This window comes from Lolium perenne, chromosome 6, assembly GCF_019359855.2.
Source record: "Lolium perenne isolate Kyuss_39 chromosome 6, Kyuss_2.0, whole genome shotgun sequence".
NCBI classification, from domain to species: Eukaryota; Viridiplantae; Streptophyta; class Magnoliopsida; order Poales; family Poaceae; genus Lolium; species Lolium perenne.
In genome coordinates this window covers 192,823,667-192,845,490 of record NC_067249.2, presented here as the reverse complement: position 1 = coordinate 192,845,490, position 21,824 = coordinate 192,823,667, and the positions used below count along the sequence as shown (strand labels likewise).

Sequence of the window (21,824 nt, the reverse complement as noted above, 5' to 3'; positions counted from 1 at the left end):
CTCCGCTGTTGCATATGAACACATATGTTCTTAGCTTTATTCTTAATGTTCATGGCGAAGGTTGAAACTGCTTCGTTAATTGGTATAGGGTTGGAAACAGAAAATGCTACTTGTGGTAATTGATATAATATCTTGAATAATGTGATACTTGGCAATTGTTGTGCTCATATAGATCATGTTTAAGCTCTTGCATCATATACTTTGCATCTGTTAGTGAAGAAATACATAGAGCTTGCTAAAATTTGGTTTGCATGATTGGTCTCTCTAAAGTCTAGATATTTTCTGGTAATGGTTTGAGCAACAAGGAGGACAGTGTAGAGTCTTATAATGCTTGCAATATGTTCTTATGTGAGTTTTGCTATACCGGTTCATACTTGTGTTTGCTTCAAATAACCTTGCTAGCCTAAGCCTTGTATTGAGAGGGAATACTTCTCATGCATCCAAATCCTTGAGCCAAAAACTATGCCATTTGTGTCCACCATACCTACCTACTACATGGTATTTTCCGCCATTCCAAAGTAAATTGCTTGAGTGCTATCTTTAAACAATTCAAAATTTATTACCTCTTATTTGTTTCAATGTTTTATAGCTCATGAGGAAGTATGTGGTGTTTATCTTTCAATCTTGTTGGGCAACTTTCACCAATGGACTAGTGGCTTCATCCGCTTATCCAATAATTTTGCAAAAAGAGCTGGCAATGGGGTTCCCAGCCCCAATTAATTAACCTTCATAATTTTACAAAAAAAAAGACACTCCTCCATGGTATGTGAAAGGTTGGACGGCACCCGAGGATTCGGTTAGCCATGGCTTGAGAAAGCAAAGGTGGGGAGGAGTGTCATCTAAATAAAACTAAAATAAAAAGACACTCCTTCATGGTATGAGATTGTTGGCAGGCACCCGAGGATTCGGTTAGCCATGGTTTGTGAAAGCAAAGGTTGGAAGGAGTGTCACCCAAAAATAAAAAATTTCATGGGAGCCGCTCTTTGAAAGTCTGTCTGGCAAGGGGGTTAGAGTGCCCACTATCATTCGTTGACAACAACAAACACCTCTCAAAATTTTACTTTTATGCTCTCTCTATGTTTTCAAAATAAAAGCTCTAGCACAAATATAGCAATCCATGCTTCCCTCTGCGTAGGGCCTTTCTTCTACTTTTATGTTGAGTCAGTTCACCTACTTCTTTCTATCTTAGAAGCAAACACTTGTGTTAACTGTGCATTGATTCCTACATACTTGCATGTTTGCATTCATCATATTACTTTGCATTGACAACTATCCATGAGATATACATGTTACAAGTTGAAAGCAACCGCTGAAACTTAATCTTCCTTTGTGTTGCTTCAATGCCTTTACTTCGAATCTATTGCTTTATGAGTTAACTCTTATGCAAGACTTATTGATGCTTGTCTTGAAAGTACTATTCATGAAAAGTCCTTGCTATATGATTCAGTTGTTTAACCATTATCTTTACCATTGCTTTGGATCACTGCATTCATTACATATGCTTACAATAGTATTGATGATAGCATGCCACTTAAGAAATTATCTTTGTTATCGTTTACCTACTCGGGGACGAGTAGGAACTAAGCTTGGGGATGCTGATACGTCTCCAACGTATCTATAATTTCTTATGTTCCATGCTACTTTATTGATGATACTCACATGTTTTATACATACTTTATGTCATATTTATGCATTTTATGGCACTAACCTATTAACAAGATGCCGAAGAGCCAGTTGCTATTTTCTGCTGTTTTTGGTTTCAGAAATCCTAGTAAGGAAATATTCTCGGAATTGGACGAAATCAACGCCCAGGGTCTTATTTTTCCACGAAGCTTCCAGAAGACCGAAAGGGAAACGAAGTGGGGCGACGAGGCGACGCTACGCTAGGGCCGCGCGGCCAGGGCCTGGGCCGCGCCGCCCTAGTGTGTGGGTCCCTCGTGACGCCCCTGACCTACCCTTCCGCCTACATATAGCCTTCATCGAGAAAACCCCAGTACCGAGAGCCACGATACGGAAAACCTTCCAGAGACGCCGCCGCCGCAAATCCCATCTCGGAGGATTCAGGAGATCGCCTCCGGCACCCTGCCGGAGAGGGGAATCATCTCCCGGAGGACTCTTCATCGCCATGATCGCCTCCGGAGTGATGTGTGAGTAGTTCACCCCTGGACTATGGGTCCATAGCAGTAGCTAGATGGTTGTCTTCTCCTTATTGTGCTATCATTATCGGATCTTGTGAGCTGCCTAACATGATAAAGATCATCTATTTGTAATGCTACATGTTGCATTTGTTGGGATCCGATGAATATGGAATACTATGTTATGTTGATTATCAATCTATCATCTATGTGTTGTTTATGATTGATACGTCTCCGACGTATCGATAATTTCTTATGTTCCATGCCACATTATTGATGATATCTACATGTTTTATGCATACTTTATGTCATATTTATGCATTTTCTGGAACTAACCTATTAACGAGATGCCGAAGAGCCAGTTGCTGTTTTCTGCTGTTTTTGGTTTCAGAAATCCTAGTAAGGAAATATTCTCGGAATTGGACGAAATCAACGCCCAGGGGCCTATTTTCACACGAAGCTTCCAGAAGACCGAAGAGTCAACGAAGTGGAGCCACGAGGCGGCCAGAAGGTAGGGCGGCGCGGCCCAGCCCTTGGCCGCGCCGACCTGTCTCCTGGGCCCCTCGTGTGGCCCCCTGACCTGCCCTTCCGCCTACAAATAGCCTTCGTCGCGAAACCCCCAGTACCGAGAGCCACGATACGGAAAACCTTCCAGAGACGCCGCCGCCGCCAATCCCATCTCGGGGGATTCAGGAGATCGCCTCCGGCACCCTGCCGGAGAGCGGATTCATCTCCCGGAGGACTCTACACCGCCATGGTCGCCTCCGGAGTGATGAGTGAGTAGTTCACCCCTGGACTATGGGTCCATAGCAGTAGCTAGATGGTTGTCTTCTCCTCATTATGCTTCATTGTCGGATCTTGTGAGCTGCCGAACATGATCAAGATCATCTATCTGTAATGCTATATGTTGTGTTTGTTGGGATCCGATGGATAGAGAATACTATGTTATGTTGATTATCAATTTATACCTATGTGTTGTTTATGATCTTGCATGCTCTCCGTTATTAGTAGAGGCTCTGGCCAAGTTTTTACTCTTAACTCCAAGAGGGAGTATTTATGCTCGATAGTGGGTTCATGTCTCCGTGAATCTGGGGGAGTGACAGAAACCTCTAAGGTTATGGATGTACTGTTGCCACTAGGGATAAAACATTGATGCTATGTCCGAGGATGTAGTTATTGATTACATTACGCACCATACTTAATGCAATTGTCTGTTGTTTTCAACTTAATACTGGAAGGGGTTCGGATGATAACCTGAAGGTGGACTTTTTAGGCATAGATGCATGCTGGATAGCGGTATATGTACTTTGTCGTAATGCCCAATTAAATCTCACAATACTCATCATATCATGTATGTGCATGGTCATGCCCTCTCTATTTGTCAATTGCCCAACTGTAATTTGTTCACCCAACATGCTATTTATCTTATGGGAGAGACACCACTAGTGAACTGTGGACCCCGGTCCATTCTTTACAACTGAAATACAATCTACTGCAATTGTTCTACTGTTTTCTGCAAACAATCATCATCCACACTATACATCTAATCCTTTGTTACAGCAAGCCGGTGAGATTGACAACCTCATTGTTTCGTTGGGGCAAAGTACTTGGTTTGTGTTGTGCAGGTTCCACGTTGGTGCCGGAATCCCTGGTGTTGCGCCGCACTACATCTCGCCGCCATCAACCTTCAACGTGCTTCTTGACTCCTACTGGTTCGATAAACCTTGGTTTCTAACTGAGGGAAACTTACTGCTATACGCATCACACCTTCCACTTGGGGTTCCCAACGGTCGCGTGTTTTACGCGTGTCAAGCTAAATTTCTGGCGCCGTTGCCGGGGAGATCAAGACACGCTGCAAGGGGAGTCTCCACATCCCAATCTCTTTACTTTGTTTTTGTCCTGCTTTATTTTATTTACTACTTTGTTTGCTGCACTAAATCAAAATGCAAAAAAATTAGTTGCTAGTTTTACTTTATTTGCTATCTTGTTTGCACTCTATATCAAAAACCCAAAAAAATTAGTTACTTGCATTTGCTTTATCTAGTTTGCTTTATTTACTGTTGCTAAAATGGGTAATCCTGAAAATACTAAGTTGTGTGACTTCACAACCACAAATAATAATGATTTCTTATGCACACCTATTGCTCCACCTGCTACTACAGCAGAATTCTTTGAAATTAAACCTGCTTTACTGAATCTTGTTATGCGAGAGCAATTTTCTGGTGTTAGTTCTGATGATGCTGCTGCCCATCTTAATAATTTTGTTGAACTATGTGAAATGCAAAAGTATAAAGATGTAGATGGTGACATTATAAAATTAAAATTGTTCCCTTTCTCATTAAGAGGAAGAGCTAAAGATTGGTTGCTATCTCTGCCTAAGAATAGTATTGATTCATGGACTAAATGTAAGGATGCTTTTATTGGTAGATATTATCCCCCTGCTAAAATTATATCTTTGAGGAGTAGCATAATGAATTTTAAACAATTGGATACTGAGCATGTTGCACAAGCATGGGAAAGAATGAAATCTTTGGTTAAAAATTGCCCAACCCATGGACTGACTACTTGGATGATCATCCAAACCTTTTATGCAGGACTGAATTTTTCTTCGCGGAACCTATTGGATTCAGCTGCTGGAGGTACCTTTATGTCCATCACTCTTGGTGAGGCAACAAAGCTTCTTGATAATATGATGATTAATTACTCTGAATGGCACACGGAAAGAGCTCCACAAGGTAAGAAGGTAAATTCAGTCGAAGAAACCTCTTCCTTGAGTGATAAGATTGATGCTATTATGTCTATGCTTGTGAATGATAGGACAAATATTGATCCTAATAATGTTCCGTTAGCTTCATTGGTTGCCCAAGAAGAACATGTTGATGTCAACTACATTAAAAATAATAATTTCAACAACAATGCTTACCGGAACAATTCTAGTAACAACTATAGGCCATATCCTTATAATAATGGCAACGGCTATGGTAACTCTTATGAGAATTCTTACAACAACAATAGGAACACACCCCCTGGACTTGAAGCCATGCTTAAAGAATTTATTATTACACAAACTGCTTTTAACAAATCTGTTGAAGAAAAGCTTGGGAAAATTGATATACTTGCTTCTAAAGTCGATAGTCTTGCTGCTGATGTTGATCTTTTGAAATCGAAAGTTATGCCTCATGAAAATCATAATCATAAAATTGTTACTACAGCAAATGCCATCCAAGTTAGAATTAATGAGAATATAAGATTGATGGCCGAATTGCGTGCTAGGTGGGAAAGAGAAAAAAATGAAAAAGAAGATAATATAGCTAAAGTTTGGACTATTACCACTACTAGTAATGCTAATGCTACACATGTTGCTGCACCTCCTACTATTAATGGTAAAGTAATTGGTGTTGGCAATGTTTCCACTTCAAATGCAAAGCGCGAAAAACTGCCTAAAACTGCTAAAACTGCTGAAACTGCTTGTGATAAAACTGCTGAAATTTTTTCCAACATTGGGGATGATGATCCCATTGCTTTAGATTATAATGGTTTGAATTTTGATGATTGCCACATCTCTGAAGTTATAAAGTTCTTACAAAAACTTGCTAAGAGTCCTAATTCTAGTGCTATAAACTTGGCTTTCACAAAACATATTACAAATGCTCTCATAAAAGCTAGAGAAGAGAAACTAGAACGCGAAGCTTCTATTCCTAGGAAGCTAGAGGATGGTTGGGAGCCCATCATTAAGATGAAGGTCAATGACTTTGATTGTAATGCTTTATGTGATCTTGGTGCAAGTATTTCTGTTATGCCTAAGAAAATTTATAATATGCTTAACTTGCCACCATTGAAAAATTGTTATTTGGATGTTAATCTTGCTGATAACTCTACAAAGAAACCTTTGGGGAGAGTTGATAATGTTCGCATTACCGTTAACAATAACCTTGTCCCCGTTGATTTTGTTGTCTTGGATATTGAATGCAATGCATCTTGTCCCATTATATTGGGAAGACCTTTTCTTCGAACTGTTGGTGCTATCATTGATATGAAGGAAGGTAATATTAAATATCAATTTCCTCTCAAGAAAGGTATGGAACACTTCCCTAGAAAGAGAATGAAGTTACCTTTTGATTCTATTATTAGAACAAATTACGATGTTGACACTTCGTCTCTTGATAATACTTAATACACACTTTCTGCGCCTAGCTGAAAGGCGTTAAAGAAAAGCGCTTATGGGAGACAACCCATGTTTTTACTACAGTACCTTTGTTTTTATTTTGAGTCTTGGAAGTTGTTTACTACTGTAGCAACCTCTCCTTATCTTAGTTTTGTGCATTGTTGTGCCAAGTAAAGTCGTTGATAGTAAGGTTCATACTAGATTTGGATTACTGCGCAGAAACAGATTTCTTTGCTGTCACGAATCTGGGCCAAATTCTCTGTAGGTAACTCATAAAATTATGCTAATTTACGTGAGTGATCCTCAGATATGTACGCAACTTTCATTCAATTTGAGAATTTTCATTTGAGCAAGTCTGGTGCCTCAATAAAATTCGTCTTTACGAACTGTTCTGTTTTGACAGATTCTGCCTTTTATTTCGCATTGCCTGTTTTGATATGTTCGATGGATTTTTCGATTCCATTGACTTTCAGTAGCTTTGTGCAATGTCCAGAAGTGTTAAGAATGATTATGTAACCTCTGAACATGTAAGTTTTGATTGTGCACTAACCCTCTAATGAGTTGTTTTGAGTTTGGTATGGAGGAAGTTTTCAAGGATCAAGAGAGGGAGATGATACAACATGATCAAGGAGAGTGAAAACTCTAAGCTTGGGGATGCCCCGGTGGTTCACCCCTGCATATATCAAGAAGACTCAAGCGTCTAAGCTTGGGGATGCCCAAGGCATCCCCTTCTTCATCGACAACATTATCAGGTTCCTCCCCTGAAACTATATTTTTATTCCGTCACATCTTATGTGCTTTGCTTGGAGCGTCGGTTTGTTTTTGTTTTTGATTTGTTTGAATAAAATGGATCCTAGCATTCTTTGTGTGGGAGAGAGACACGCTCCGCTGTTGCATATGGACAAATATGTCCTTAGGCTTTACTCATAGTATTCATGGCGAAAGTTTCTTCTTCGTTAAATTGTTATATGGTTGGAATTGGAAAATGATACATGTAGTAATTTGCTAAAATGTCTTGGATAATGTGATACTTGGCAATTGTTGTGCTCATGATTAAGCTCTTGCATCATATACTTTTCACCCATTAATGAAGAAATACATAGAGCATGCTAAAATTTGGTTTGCATATTTGGTCTCTCTAAAGTCTAGATAATTTCTAGTATTGAGTTTGAACAACAAGGAAGACGGTGTAGAGTCTTATAATGTTTACAATATGTCTTTTATGTGAGTTTTGCTGCACCTCTTCATCCTTGTGTTTGTTTCAAATAAACCTTGCTAGCCTAAACCTTATATCGAGAGGGAATATTTCTCATGCATCCAAATACTTGAGCCAACCACTATGCCATTTGTGTCCACCATACCTACCTACTACATGGTATTTCTCCGCCATTCCAAAGTAAATTGCTTGAGTGCTACCTTTAAACAATTCAAAATTTATTACCCCTGATTTGTGTCAATGTTTTATAGCTCATGAGGAAGTATGTGGTGTTTATCTTTCAATCTTGTTGGGCAACTTTCACCAATGGACTAGTGGCTTCATCCGCTTATCCAATAATTTTGCAAAAAGAGCTGGCAATGGGATTCCCAGTCCCAAATTAATTAATAAAAATAGACACTCCTCCATGGTATGTGATTGTTGGACGGCACCCGAAGGATTCGGTTAGCCATGGCTTGAGAAAGCAAAGGTGGGGAGGAGTGTCATCATAATAAAACTAAAATAAAAAGGCACTCCTTCATGGTATGAGATTGTTGGCAGGCACCCGAAGGATTCGGTTAGCCATGGTTTGTGAAAGAAAGGTTGGAAGGAGTGCCACACAAAAATAAAAATAAAATGGGAGCCGCTCTTTGAAGGTTTGTCTGGCAAGGGGGTTAGAGTGCCCACTACCATTCGTTGACAACAACAAACACCTCTCAAAATTTTACTTTTATGCTCTTTTTATGTTTTCAAAATCAAAGCTCTAGCACAAATATAGCAATCGATGCTTTCCTCTTTGAAGGACCATTCTTTTACTTTTATGTTGAGTCAGTTCACCTATCTCTCTCCACCTCAAGAAGCAAACACGTGTGTGAACTGTGCATTGATTGCTACATACTTGCATATTGCACTTGTTATATTACTTTGCATTGACAATATCCATGAGATATACATGTTATAAGTTGAAAGCAACCGCTGAAACTTCATCTTCCTTTGTGTTGCTTCAATACCTCTACTTTGAATTATTGCTTTATGAGTTAACTCTTATGCAAGACTGATTGATGCTTGTCTTGAAGTACTATTCATGAAAAGTCTTTGCTATATGATTCAGTTGTTTACTCATGTCATTTACATTGTTTGGATCGCTGCATTCATTACATATGCTTACAATAGTATGATCAATGTTATGATGGCATGTCACTCCAGAAATTATCTTTGTTATCGTTTACCTGCTCGGGACGAGCAGAAACTAAGCTTGGGGATGCTGATACGTCTCCGACGTATCGATAATTTCTTATGTTCCATGCCACATTATTGATGATATCTACATGTTTTATGCATACTTTATGTCATATTTATGCATTTTCTGGAACTAACCTATTAACGAGATGCCGAAGAGCCAGTTGCTGTTTTCTGCTGTTTTTGGTTTCAGAAATCCTAATAAGGAAATTTTCTCGGAATTGGACGAAATCAACGCCCAGGGGCCTATTTTCACACGAAGCTTCCAGAAGACCGAAGAGTCAACGAAGTGGGGCCACGAGGCGGCCAGAAGGTAGGGCGGCGCGGCCCAGCCCTTGGCCGCGCCGACCTGTCGCCTGGGCCCCTCGTGTGGCCCCCTGACCTGCCCTTCCGCCTACAAATAGCCTTCGTCGCGAAACCCCCAGTACCGAGAGCCACGATACGGAAAACCTTCCAGAGACGCCGCCGCCGCCAATCCCATCTCGGGGGATTCAGGAGATCGCCTCCGGCACCATGCCGGAGAGGGGACTCATCTCCCGGAGGACTCTACACCGCCATGGTCGCCTCCGGAGTGATGAGTGAGTAGTTCACCCCTGGACTATGGGTCCATAGCAGTAGCTAGATGGTTGTCTTCTCCTCATTATGCTTCATTGTCGGATCTTGTGAGCTGCCGAACATGATCAAGATCATCTATCTGTAATGCTATATGTTGTGTTTGTTGGGATCCGATGGATAGAGAATAATATGTTATGTTGATTATCAATTTATACCTATGTGTTGTTTATGATCTTGCATGCTCTCCGTTATTAGTAGAGGCTCTGGTCAAGTTTTTACTCTTAACTCCAAGAGGGAGTATTTATGCTCGATAGTGGGTTCATGTCTCCGTGAATCTGGGGGAGTGACAGAAACCTCTAAGGTTATGGATGTACTGTTGCCACTAGGGATAAAACATTGATGCTATGTCCGAGGATGTAGTTATTGATTACATTACGCACCATACTTAATGCAATTGTCTGTTATTTTCAACTTAATACTGGAAGGGGTTCGGATGATAACCTGAAGGTGGACTTTTTAGGCATAGATGCATGCTGGATAGCGGTCTATGTACTTTGTCGTAATGCCCAATTAAATCTCACAATACTCATCATATCATGTATGTGCATGGTCATGCCCTCTCTATTTGTCAATTACCCAACTGTAATTTGTTCACCCAACATGCTATTTATCTTATGGGAGAGACACCACTAGTGAACTGTGGACCCCGGTCCATTCTTTACAACTGAAATACAATCTACTGCAATTGTTCTACTGTTTTCTGCAAACAATCATCATCCACACTATACATCTAATCCTTTGTTACAGCAAGCCGGTGAGATTGACAACCTCACTGTTTCGTTGGGGCAAAGTACTTGGTTTGTGTTGTGCAGGTTCCACGTTGGCGCCGGAATCCCTGGTGTTGCGCCGCACTACATCTCGCCGCCATCAACCTTCAACGTGCTTCTTGACTCCTACTGGTTCGATAAACCTTAGTTTCTAACTGAGGGAAACTTACTGCTATACGCATCACACCTTCCACTTGGGGTTCCCAACGGTCGCGTGTTGTACGCGTGTCAATGATCTTGCATGCTCTCCGTTGCTAGTAGAGGCTCTGGCCAAGTCGTTACTTGTAACTCCAAGAGGGAGTATTTATGCTCGATAGTGGGTTCATGCCTCCATTAAATGCAGGACGATGTGAAAGTTCTAAGGTTGTGGATGTCTTTGTTGCCACTAGGGATAAAACATCAATGCTTTGTCTAAGGATATTTGTGTTGATTACATTACGCACCATACTTAATGCAATTGTGCATTTGTTTGCAACTTAATCTTTGGAAGGGGTGCGGATGCTAACCTGAAGGTGGACTTTTTAGGCATAGATGCATGATGGATAGCGGTCTATGTACTTTGTCGTAATGCCCAATTAAATCTCACACTACTCATCATAATATGTATGTGCATTGTCATGCCATCTTTATTTGTCAATTGCCCAACTATAATTTGTTCACCCAACATGCTATTTCTTATCAGAGAGACACCACTAGTGAACTGTGGACCCCGGTCCATTCTTTTACATCGAATACAATCTACTGCAAACATTGTTCTTACTGTTCTCTGCAAACATCATCATCCACACTATACATCTAATCATTTGTTACAGCAAGCCGGTGAGATTGACAACCTCACTGTCACGTTGGGGCAAAGTATTTTGGTTGTGTTGTGCATGTTCCACGTTGGCGCCGAAATCCCTGGTGTTGCGCCGCACTACACTCCGCCGCCATCAACCTTCAACGTGCTTCTTGGCTCCTACTGGTTCGATAAACCTTGGTTTCTTACTGAGGGAAAACTTGCTGTTGTACGCATCACACCTTCCTCTTGGGGTTCCCAACGGACGCGTGTTGTACGCGTATCACACCATCATCACCACCATCACCATCTACGAGATCGACTTCACCCCCCTCATAGTTTGTGTTTGATTGAACCCTGGATACTGCTTTAAGGGCTAGTTGCATGTGTGTGATTGGTACTTTGTCATTATTTGATGGAGATATTATATATTCAGATTGTGTTGTAATCATATGTCTCTGGTCCATATCATATTTGACACTTGTGACTAGTTTCTCATGTTCTTGAGGGCATATGATGATTTAGCTATGATTCTATATGATGTGCAATGAGTATTTGTTCAAGTTTTTTTATATTGTATGTTGTTCTATGATGGTTTTATGTGAACATCAGCCACATATTACTTCACATATATGTGCTCATAGGGCTTCACTTTAATGTAATAAATGAGTGTTGGAAGAGACGGAATGACTGAAACCGTTTTCCAATGCTTTGAGTTGCATTAGAGGGGTTTATGTTGGATTCCAATGATCTTATTGCTATGGTGGGATATTTATGTCTTAATGATTTCTATACTTGCACATTAAAATAACTCTAGAACCCATCATAAGGGGTGTATTTGCCATATCTATGATTGCACCTAATTTAGACTCCGCCCTAAGGAAATGAAACATGAAAAAATATTTACCATGTTGTGTAGAACTCTAATGCTAGTAAATTCATGCCACCCTCGGGAACGCTTGTCTCATATAAGCTCACACATACTTAAGCTTATCCTCTTGCTGCATATAGAATTGGGCTTTCTCTCATTAAGAGCGTTTACATATTTTTATTTACTTTCTGCATTTTATTTTATTACAAATTATACACTGAAAACACCAAAACTAGTGCATTATTATTATGGTTTGCTTGTCAAATCGGCTAACCAATACCTTCAGCTCCTCGTGGGTTCGACAACATTTCTTATTGAAAAGTACTACCATTGATCTCCTACACTTGGGAGTCATCAGCTGCCTGTCAAGGCTGCACCGGTTGCTCTGCCATTGCTGCTTCACGACACTGCCCTGCGCTGCCCCATCGCCTTCTTAGCACGAGCTCCGCCTCTTGCATGTGACGCGAGCTTCATGGTAAACCTCCTCGCCGAGAAGTGGAGTTTGCCGCGTGAATCGGACATCCCAGCTGGAAGTTTGGCCAGACTACGGTGATTCTAGCGGCGATGCCTTTCTGAGAGTTCCGCCCCACCAACGGTTTTGTTTGGTTTGCAGTTCACCGTATATCTTGACCTCCAAGCTGCAGATATTATGTTTGGAGGCCTTGTTTTACAGTTTACCAAAAAAAAAGTTTTACGCGTTGGCCCAATTTGTGGAATCAACATTTTTTTAGTCCAATATTGCAAAGTGGCGGTTATTTTACGGTTTTCGCGGAGTATCTGACTAGGGATAGGTGTGATACTTCTTCGTCATCAAGGTTGTCATTGCGAGTTACCTACACTGGGATTGAGCTTTGGTGACTTTATCAGGGTGACTTTGTCGTGACTTTGAGCGATTGACATGTGGACCCTTCATTATTTAGGTCCCATTTGACCCCACTTGTAAGTGACTCAAAGTCACTGGCTAAGTCACCGAAGCACAGTCCCCTACACTGACCTGGTCGAGAAGTACAATGTGGCATCGGACCCGCCGGAGAATTACTTGGACTGAGCAAATGGTTAAATAATCGCTGGTTATAGGATTTGCAGCTACAGTACAGACAGGCCGAGGTGTTGATTAGCATTCTCCCGGCCAATCGCCGGGCGCCCACCGCCCAGCATCACACCTATTTCGCCGGCAGCGTGCCGGTGGCGTCGACGCCCAAATAGACTACCGGGCACGTCGGACAGAGACGGCTCGCCGTCGCCGATGCACCGGCTCCGTTTTGACGTCCGTTCACACGAATCGATCCCGGAAGTTTTGCGCCCGCGCGCCATTATCGCACTATATTTCTCCTTATTTTGATACTGGCGCCATTTTAGGAGGACATTAAAAACAAGTTTTTTTGGGAGGGAAATATTTGATTGATTGATTGATATCCGAGTATGGCAGTATCCAGATCCGACAAGATTCACGTACGTATTCATACGTAGGACAGCCAGATTCCAGCCTTTATACGTATAGAATCTTGCATCTACTGCCTTCTTTTCGCGTTGTAAATGCTCGCGGATCAACAACAGGACTGACGCACGTCCAAAGAATCTGGACACAGGATACACCCATGAGACCCGAGACCCTCCCCATATAAACGCGCCTCTGCTCCAAAACCACGGTGCAGACTGCAGAGGCCGAGAGGCGCACAGCTCGCACAGTTTACAGCTAGCGCCCATTAAACCGGCTCACGCGCGCAATGGGCGAGATAGCGGCGGACGAGCGCGGCCTCGCCGCCGGCGCCGGCAAGGGAGTGGAAGAAGAGGAGGAGGAGACGTCCCCGATCGAGCAGGTCCGGCTGACGGTGCCCACCGGCGACGACCCGACGCTGCCGGTGTGGACGTTCCGGATGTGGACCATCGGGCTGTTCTCCTGCGCGCTCATGAGCTTCCTCAACCAGTTCTTCTCCTACCGCACGGAGCCGCTCATCGTGACCCAGATCACGGTGCAGGTGGCGTCGCTGCCCATCGGCCACTTCATGGCCCGCGTCCTCCCGCGCCGGAGCTTCCCCGTGCCGGCCTTCCTCGGCGGCGGGGAGTGGAGCCTCAACCCGGGGCCCTTCAACATGAAGGAGCACGTGCTCATCTCCATCTTCGCCAATGCCGGATACGCCTTCGGCAACGGCAACGCCTACGCTGTCGGGATCGTCGACATCATCCGCGCCTACTACTACCGCTCCATCTCTTTCCTCGCCGCATGGCTCCTCATCATCACCACCCAGGTACGTCGGAGCAGTCACCGGAGCATACGCAAGATTATATTCCTTAAATTTCTCCTAATTAACGGCCATTAACTAGCCACCGCAATTAGCTCCGGCCACTCTTAATTCGCGATTTTGCTGTCAATCTAATTACCAGGTGCTCGGCTACGGATGGGCCGGGCTGATGCGCAAGTACGTGGTGGAGCCGGCGCACATGTGGTGGCCGACCACGCTCGTCCAGGTCTCCCTCTTCCGGTGAGCACCTCCCTCCCCACTCCACTCCAGTGATCTTTGCTCTCTTACGTTTCTTGTTAATTACCGTGGATTTGGTCGGAATTTGGTTTCGCGTTCCGGAGGCCGGCGAACAAAGCGTTGCGTTCATAAAATTTGCCCCCAAGATTTCACCGCTTCTTTCTTAATTTGGCGCCTGGCTGGGTTAGTTGCTTTGTCCCCTGGCCGTTGTATCTTTCCGTTTGGCGCCTAGATAGAAACAGTAGTCGTACAAGTGTGGAAGACACTTTGTATGGTACCTTTTCCCCAAAGTTTCTCGACGATATTGATATAGAAACTCACTAAAGCTAGTGACAAAACCAGCAATAGAACCCAAAGCTCGGCCAGCTAGTTTTATAATGTTATTACTAGCATCATTTTTCTAGTAACAAGTTGTGCATATGCATCGTATTATCAGTCATCACCAGCCAATTCAGGTGTTAGTTAATTAGCTTCAGATTGGAGAATCTGACCAGGCCCAGGCCATCAATTTTAAAAGAAAGGCGATGGACAAAATCTGGCAAACTTGAGTACTACACCTAGCGAATTAGATGGCCTCTTTTCATTCTCGTAGTCCTTTCGACACTGACGAGACCCCACCATGAACATGGGTGATTGCATCCACAGATCCACTGATTGATATGGATGGATAAGTTGCCGCTGCTGCTGCTCATGGAATCCCGAATTATTACGTTGCTTCGATGCCTTCTTTCAGAGAAAATAGTGCTGAGTTATGCAACTTGGGTTTTCAGTTGGTTTAGAAAACTGTCTACCCGCGCACCAAGGGCACGTTATTATTATGTTCTAAAACATGCATGGGTTACGCTGATACAAATGCAGACACGCTGTTGCTTTTCCCAGCAACTTTGGTAAGCGTTATCTAGCCGACGGATTAGGTGTACGAGTGGTTTTAAAAAAACTGATTATGGTTATGGTTATGGGTGGAAAGATCTTGCTACCCTCCAAGGACCTAATTCATCCAAAAGCAACATGGGTGTGGGATAATATGATTGCGGGTCACATAGACATAGTAAGGTGTGTGCTTGAATCCTGTCTTATTTTCAGGCCCCGTTTGACAAAATGAAATGTGTGATGCTTATAGCTAGCTAGGCGCACCTTAATCTGGGTTATTGTTAGATCGGGTCCCTTTGTAAATAGGCTTAGTATAGTTAATTCGTTTTTCTCTTGCGGGGAGTATAGTTAACTCGTTGGAGTAGGAATTTGTACCAAAAATATACATGATTGCACATACTAAAACCACATGAATTTTCCAAGACGTCAATCAATGTAAAAAATTGTTGGGAAACAGAGTATGAACGATTTAAAAGATAATCTATGTCTCTCAATGCTACAAATCAAACTATCCACATAGAATAAATACTTTAAGGGTCACAATTCTCCAAAGATTATACAAAGACCATTTCAATCAAAGAGGATCTCGATATTTTCTTGAACTAACAAGAAAGAAGTGCAGGCCTTTTTTAGAATCAAGTGGCAGGCTTATTGGTCAAGGCTGTCTATGAACAAAAGAGTGATGTACAACTTTGGTTTCTGGTTCACTAATCGTACGACTGATCACAAACAGATATGAATCTACTATTTAGGCACAAAATTTGACAAACTACAGTACTACAGCTAGCGAGACACTGACATGCATCTCAGTTGGATGATCTCTTTTCGTTTTTCTTTTTCATAGTCCTTTCGACACTAACGATGCCGAGAGAACCTACCATTCAAGCCGGCATTTTGACCCATGAGTATATCCACTGGATTGATGGATAGATAAGTTGCTGCTGCTGATTGAATCCTGAATTATTACGTCGCTCGATGCATTCTTTCAGAAGAAAATAGTGCCGAGTTGTGCAACTTGGGTTTTCAGTTGGTTTAGAATACTGTCTTTCCGCACACCAAGGGCACGTTATGTTTTAAAACACGGGTTACGCTGATGCAAATGCAGACACGCTGTTGCTTTTCCCATCAAACTTTGGTAGGCGTTATCTAGCCGACTGATTAGGTGTACGAATGGTTGAAAGAAAGCCAATTATGGTTATGGGTGGAAAGGTTTTACTCCCTTACAAAGATCTATTTTCATCCAAAAGCAACATGGGTGTGTGGATAATATGATTGCGGGTCGCATAGACATAGACACATCGTAAGGTCTGCTTGGGTCCTGTCTTATTTTCAGGGCCCGGTTTGACAAAGGATGAAATGTGTGATCCTTATAGCTAGCCAGGCATCTTAATCTGGGTTATTGTTAGGTCAGGTTCCTTTGAAAAGAGGCTGAGTAGATAATTCATTTGAGTAGGAATTTATACCAAAAATATATGTGATTGCACATAGTAAACCACATGGATTTTCCAAGACATCAATCAATGTAAGAATTCTTGGGAAATAGACTATAAACGAATTATAAAAGATAATCTACCTCTCACAGGGATACAAATCGAACAAATTACCACACACCACAAATACTTTAGGGATCCCAATTCTCCCAAATTATACGAAAACCAGTTGAATCAAAGAGTCTCAATATTTCCATGAACTAACAAGAAAAGAGTGGCAGGCCTTTTTGTGGAATCAAGTTGCATTGTTGCAGGCTTATTGGCCAAGGTTGTCCTTAACCAAAAGAGTGATGTCCAGCTTTGGTTTCTGGTTTACTAATCGACCGATCACATGACAGAGATATGAATCTACTAGTTAGGCCCCACCAGTCACTGCCACTTTGCCTTCTATATATGCCAAAAGTTTTGTATATATTCTCTTGATGCAGTAGTAGCACAGAATCCTTTCTGTATGAACTAGCAAAGGGCCCCCATCTTGCGCCAATTGGCACTAGTTTTCTCCTCTAAACCAACCTGCAACTCACCTACCATTAACACTAACCAGTCCAGGGATATCTGACTCTAGTCAGACGACTGCCGTTTAATAATATGCCGATACCTCCACTGATACGCATCTTTTATCATCTGAAACCGATCGACACAATCCATTTCATCAGAGAAACGAGATGCTCCCAAATATGATAGTCGCTTGTACTTACTCTCTGCGTTCACTAATAGAAGATGCTTTGCCAGAATGGCAGCTTGCCAAAACGTCTTATATTTAGACCAGCGGCATTCCGACGGCATCCTCCAGTTCGTTTGAGTACAGATAGCTTTCAGAAACAGTTGGGCTGCCGCTCGTCGTCAACTTATCTTCCGGCATCTTAGACTCACGATGATCAACTCGCCATGCATACATGACAGCAACTCGTCGAGACCAAAGACTATAAGCAGTGGTAGCTTTCAAGATGGTTGGGACGTCTCGGCACATTATAGACTCCATCGAGTCCACGAATCCCCCGCTGAAAAGAGACCGACGGCGACGCCGCCTGGACTCATGGGCCGCGCGTTTCGTCCCCGTCGACAGCGCCGGAGAGAGGAATCTCCATTTGCGCCTCCAGATTTGGCAGTCGGCCAATGCAGCCTTCGGAAGTTGTGATGAGAAATTGGCAGCACGCGACGAGGGGTGTGAATGTGTGATGTGAACGCGCGCGAATTGGGGCTGCAGCGCCTAACGTGCACTGCACAGTTTTTGACTCTTTTCTTCTAGTTCTGGTAGGCCTCTTCTAGGGGAGAGGGTGACCTCTGCGATTGTTTGTTTGAAATTTGCGTGCAACTGGATGGATGGAGTAGACAATGGTGGTGTGTTATCGTGGTCCAGGACTCCCAACTTGTCCAGAAAAGACGCGCGTACTTTCTCGCACATGCTTGCGCGCCATCTTTCCAGTTAAGTGAGCCGCCTGCGTGCATATCCTGACAGCGAGTACACGATCCATCGTGGCAACCAAACCAATTGGGAATCAATTGTTATCGTGTCTGGTCGTAGTGTATCATACTCCAAGGTTGTCTTACTTAACGTGGTGGTCAGCCAGGGTTAGTTCTAGCTTTTATAACCAGGGATCGATGGGTTACAGATACACAAATGTAGGAAGACAGGGAGAATGGTTTTGCAATATATTTCCACAACTTTTCATCTTGCACAAAACACACACTCCTATGTAGTAGAAAAAAGTTGCGCATCGCGCCGTTTTATGATTTGCATTTCTGTATGTAGAGCATCATACGGTCAATGACATGAACTTTCTCGCAAAAAATAATGACATGAATTGATGATTGATGAATTGATTTGTTTACATGTCAGCATTTTTGAATCCATAGCATTGTGGAAGTCTTCTACACTTCATAGCATGTGTGTGTGTGTGGCACTAACGGCCCCTCTGAATGTACCAGGGCGCTGCACGAGAAGGAAGAGTTCCCCAAGGGGTCGCGGCAGATATCCCGCTCAAAGTTCTTCCTGGTGGCGCTCATCTGCAGCTTCGCGTGGTACGTCGTGCCGGGCTACCTCTTCCCGGTGCTCACCTCCGTGTCCTGGGTGTGCTGGGTCTTCTCCAAGTCCGTCACAGCGCAGCAGCTCGGATCCGGCATGCACGGCCTGGGCCTCGGGGCATTCACGCTCGACTGGACCGCCGTCTCCTCCTTCCTCTTCAGCCCGCTCATCTCGCCCTTCTTCGCCACCGCCAACATCGCCATTGGCTATGCCGTCTTCTTATACGTGATCATACCCACGGCATACTGGGGGACCGACCTCTACCACGCCAAGACGTTCCCCATATTCTCCTCGCACCTCTTCATGTCCAACGGATCCTTCTATGACATCACCAAAATCGTGGACAGTCGTTTCCAGCTAGACAAGGAGGCGTACGGAAAGCTCGGCGTGGTAAACCTCAGCACCTTCTTTGCGCTCTCTTACGGGCTCAGCTTCGCCACCATTGCTGCAACCATTTCTCACGTCGCCATCTTCTATGGGAAGTAAGAGCTCTCAACTCTGTACATGAACAGACACACATGTGGTTTATGAACCTTAAAGAGACACCAACTTGCAGGGAGATCTACCAACGGTTCCAAGCTTCAAAGCAGGAGGAGCCTGACATCCACACAAGACTGATGAGAAAGTACGACGACATACCAGCATGGTGGTTCTACTCGCTGACAGTATTGGCGCTGACAGTCTCCCTCATCCTCTGCACCGTCCTCAATGACCAGGTTCAGCTCCCATGGTGGGGCCTCATCTTCGCCTGTGGCATGGCCTTCGTCTTCACCCTCCCCATAAGCATCATTACTGCAACCACAGCCCAGGCAAGTATATAGTATTTCAGAATGGTCAATGTATTCTCCATTTCTCTTGCATTTGATTATTTCTGCAAGAAGAAAAGCTGACAATTACTTGATTGGCAGACACCTGGTCTGAATGTCATCACCGAGTACGCCATGGGGCTGATAAAGCCTGGATACCCCATCGCCAACGTCTGCTTCAAGGTGTACGGATACATGAGCATGAACCAGGCGGTTGCTTTCCTCTCAGACTTCAAGCTCGGCCACTATATGAAGATACCTCCCCGATCAATGTTCATTGTTCAGGTAATTAGACCACTAAAATTTTCCCACCTTATAAGCCAAGGAGTGACATGTAGGAAAATACCATTTACTGACCTTAGTGAACTTTGTTTACCCAGTTCGCCGGTACAATTGTGGCTGGGACAGTCAACCTCGGTGTGGCATGGTGGCTACTTGGTTCCATCCCAAACATCTGCAATGACAAGGTGCTCGCAGCAGACAGCCCATGGACATGCCCCGGTGACCGTGTCTTCTTTGATGCATCGGTTATCTGGGGCCTTGTTGGCCCGAGGCGCATTTTCGGGCCAGCTGGTAACTATGGAGCTGTCAACTGGTTCTTTCTCATCGGCGCATCAGGCCCTGTCGTTGTGTACATCTTCCACAGGATATTCCCCAGTCAGAAGTGGATACTAATGATAAACCTGCCAGTGCTCATCGGGGCTACAGCTAACATGCCACCAGCGACATCCGTGAACTACAACGCGTGGCTGATCATTGGCACCTTCTTCAACTTCTTCGTGTTCCGGTACCGGAAGAAATGGTGGCAGAGGTACAACTACATCCTCTCAGCCGCTCTCGACGCAGGCGTCGCTTTCATGGCGGTGCTGCTGTACTTCACACTGACCATGGAGAACCGGTCAGTCACCTGGTGGGGCACAGCTGGTGAGCACTGTCCTCTGGCCACATGCCCCACCGCTAAAGGGGTAGACTTGAGTCTAGATCCAACTGAATCTAGGGTGTGCCCCGTGTTCTAAGCTAGATCTGTTTCATGCTTCAATATAAAGCTGCAAGATTAGTCATGATCCATTCAACTTGTATCAGTGTCATATTATCATAGATTTCTATTGTACTCTCAAGCAAAGGAGAGAGAGGGAGAGCACAGCTCCTCCTATTACGTGTAAAGGTTATAGTCAGCCGAGCAAAGACAAAAACTATTAGCAGCAGTGGTGTTATATATCAGTTCATTTGGGTAACACAGATGTGTGCTAGTTCTTGAATGCTACAACCATATATGACACTTTGCAACAATACATCTGTGAACAGCACGTTTCAAATTTAATTGAACAACAATAACACAAAATGGGTTTGTTTTGGGTCTACAATATACATATTCATTTATGTTTTGCAGTGTATACATAGAGAAACAACTAGGCAACAAATGGCACCAAATTTATGCCGTTAAACTAGCCATTCAACAGCACGAAGAGGAAACAAATCTTACAATCGATTCAAGCATACCCAGTGAGACTAGGGACGCGGTTGAAGAATGTTGTGCAGCAATCTCTCTCGGCGCCGAAGAGGAAGATAGCACGCTGGGACAGTTAACCTCGGTGTGGCATGGTGGCTACTTGGTTCCATCCCGTCTGCCAGGACAAGGAGCTCTCAGCTGACAACCCATGGACATGCCCAGGTGACCGCATCCTCTTTGATGCATCGTTTATCTGGGGCCTTGTTGGCCAAAAGCGCATTTTCAGGGCATGTGGTAACTATGGAGCAGTCAACTGGTTCTTTCTCATCGGCGGAGCAGACCCTGTCATCGTGTAAATCTTCCACAGGATATTCCCCAGTCAGAAGTGGATACTAATGATAAACCTACCAGTGCTCATCGGCGCTACAGCGAACATGCCGCCAGCGAAATCCGTGAACTACAATGTATGGCTGATTATTGGCATCATTTTGAACTTCTTCATGTTCCGGTACCATAAGAAATGGTGGCAGAGGTACAACTACGGCCTCTCAGCCACGCTCGATGCAGGTATCAGTTTCATGGCGGTGCTGCTGTACTTCACACTGACCATGGAGAACCGGTCAGTCAACTGGTGGGGCATGGCCGGCGAGCACTATCCTCTGGCCACATGCCCCACCGCTAAAGGGATAGACTTGAGCCTAGATCCAGTTGAAACTAGGGTGTGCCCTGTGTTCTAAGCTAAATCTGCTTCATGCCTCAAGGTACAGCTGCAAGATTAGCCATGATCCATTCTGCTTGTGTTAGTGTCATATATCATAGATTTCTATTGTACTCTCCACCAAAGGAGAGAGAGGGAGAGCACAGATCCTCCTATGTGCAAAGGTTATATGTCAAATTTACAGTCAGCCGAGCAAAGGCAAAAACTATCAAGCAGCAG

At 43.7% G+C, this 21,824-nt stretch overlaps 1 protein-coding gene and 1 pseudogene across 1 annotated transcript; both read left to right on the top strand.

The window, feature by feature from the left end:
* Nucleotides 1-13,407: 13,407 nt before the first annotated feature.
* Nucleotides 13,408-20,672, top strand: LOC127306585 (oligopeptide transporter 4). The gene is made up of 6 exons (XM_051337241.2): nucleotides 13,408-14,014; nucleotides 14,151-14,248; nucleotides 18,535-19,113; nucleotides 19,188-19,440; nucleotides 19,540-19,722; nucleotides 19,818-20,672. The coding sequence occupies exons 1-6, from the start codon at nucleotides 13,493-13,495 to the stop codon at nucleotides 20,451-20,453; spliced, it is 2,271 nt and encodes a 756-aa protein (XP_051193201.1). The 5' UTR covers nucleotides 13,408-13,492; the 3' UTR covers nucleotides 20,454-20,672.
* Nucleotides 20,673-20,778: 106 nt separating this feature from the next.
* Nucleotides 20,779-21,681, top strand: LOC127310131 (oligopeptide transporter 4-like; annotated as a pseudogene).
* The last annotated feature ends 143 nt before the right edge of the window (nucleotides 21,682-21,824 follow it).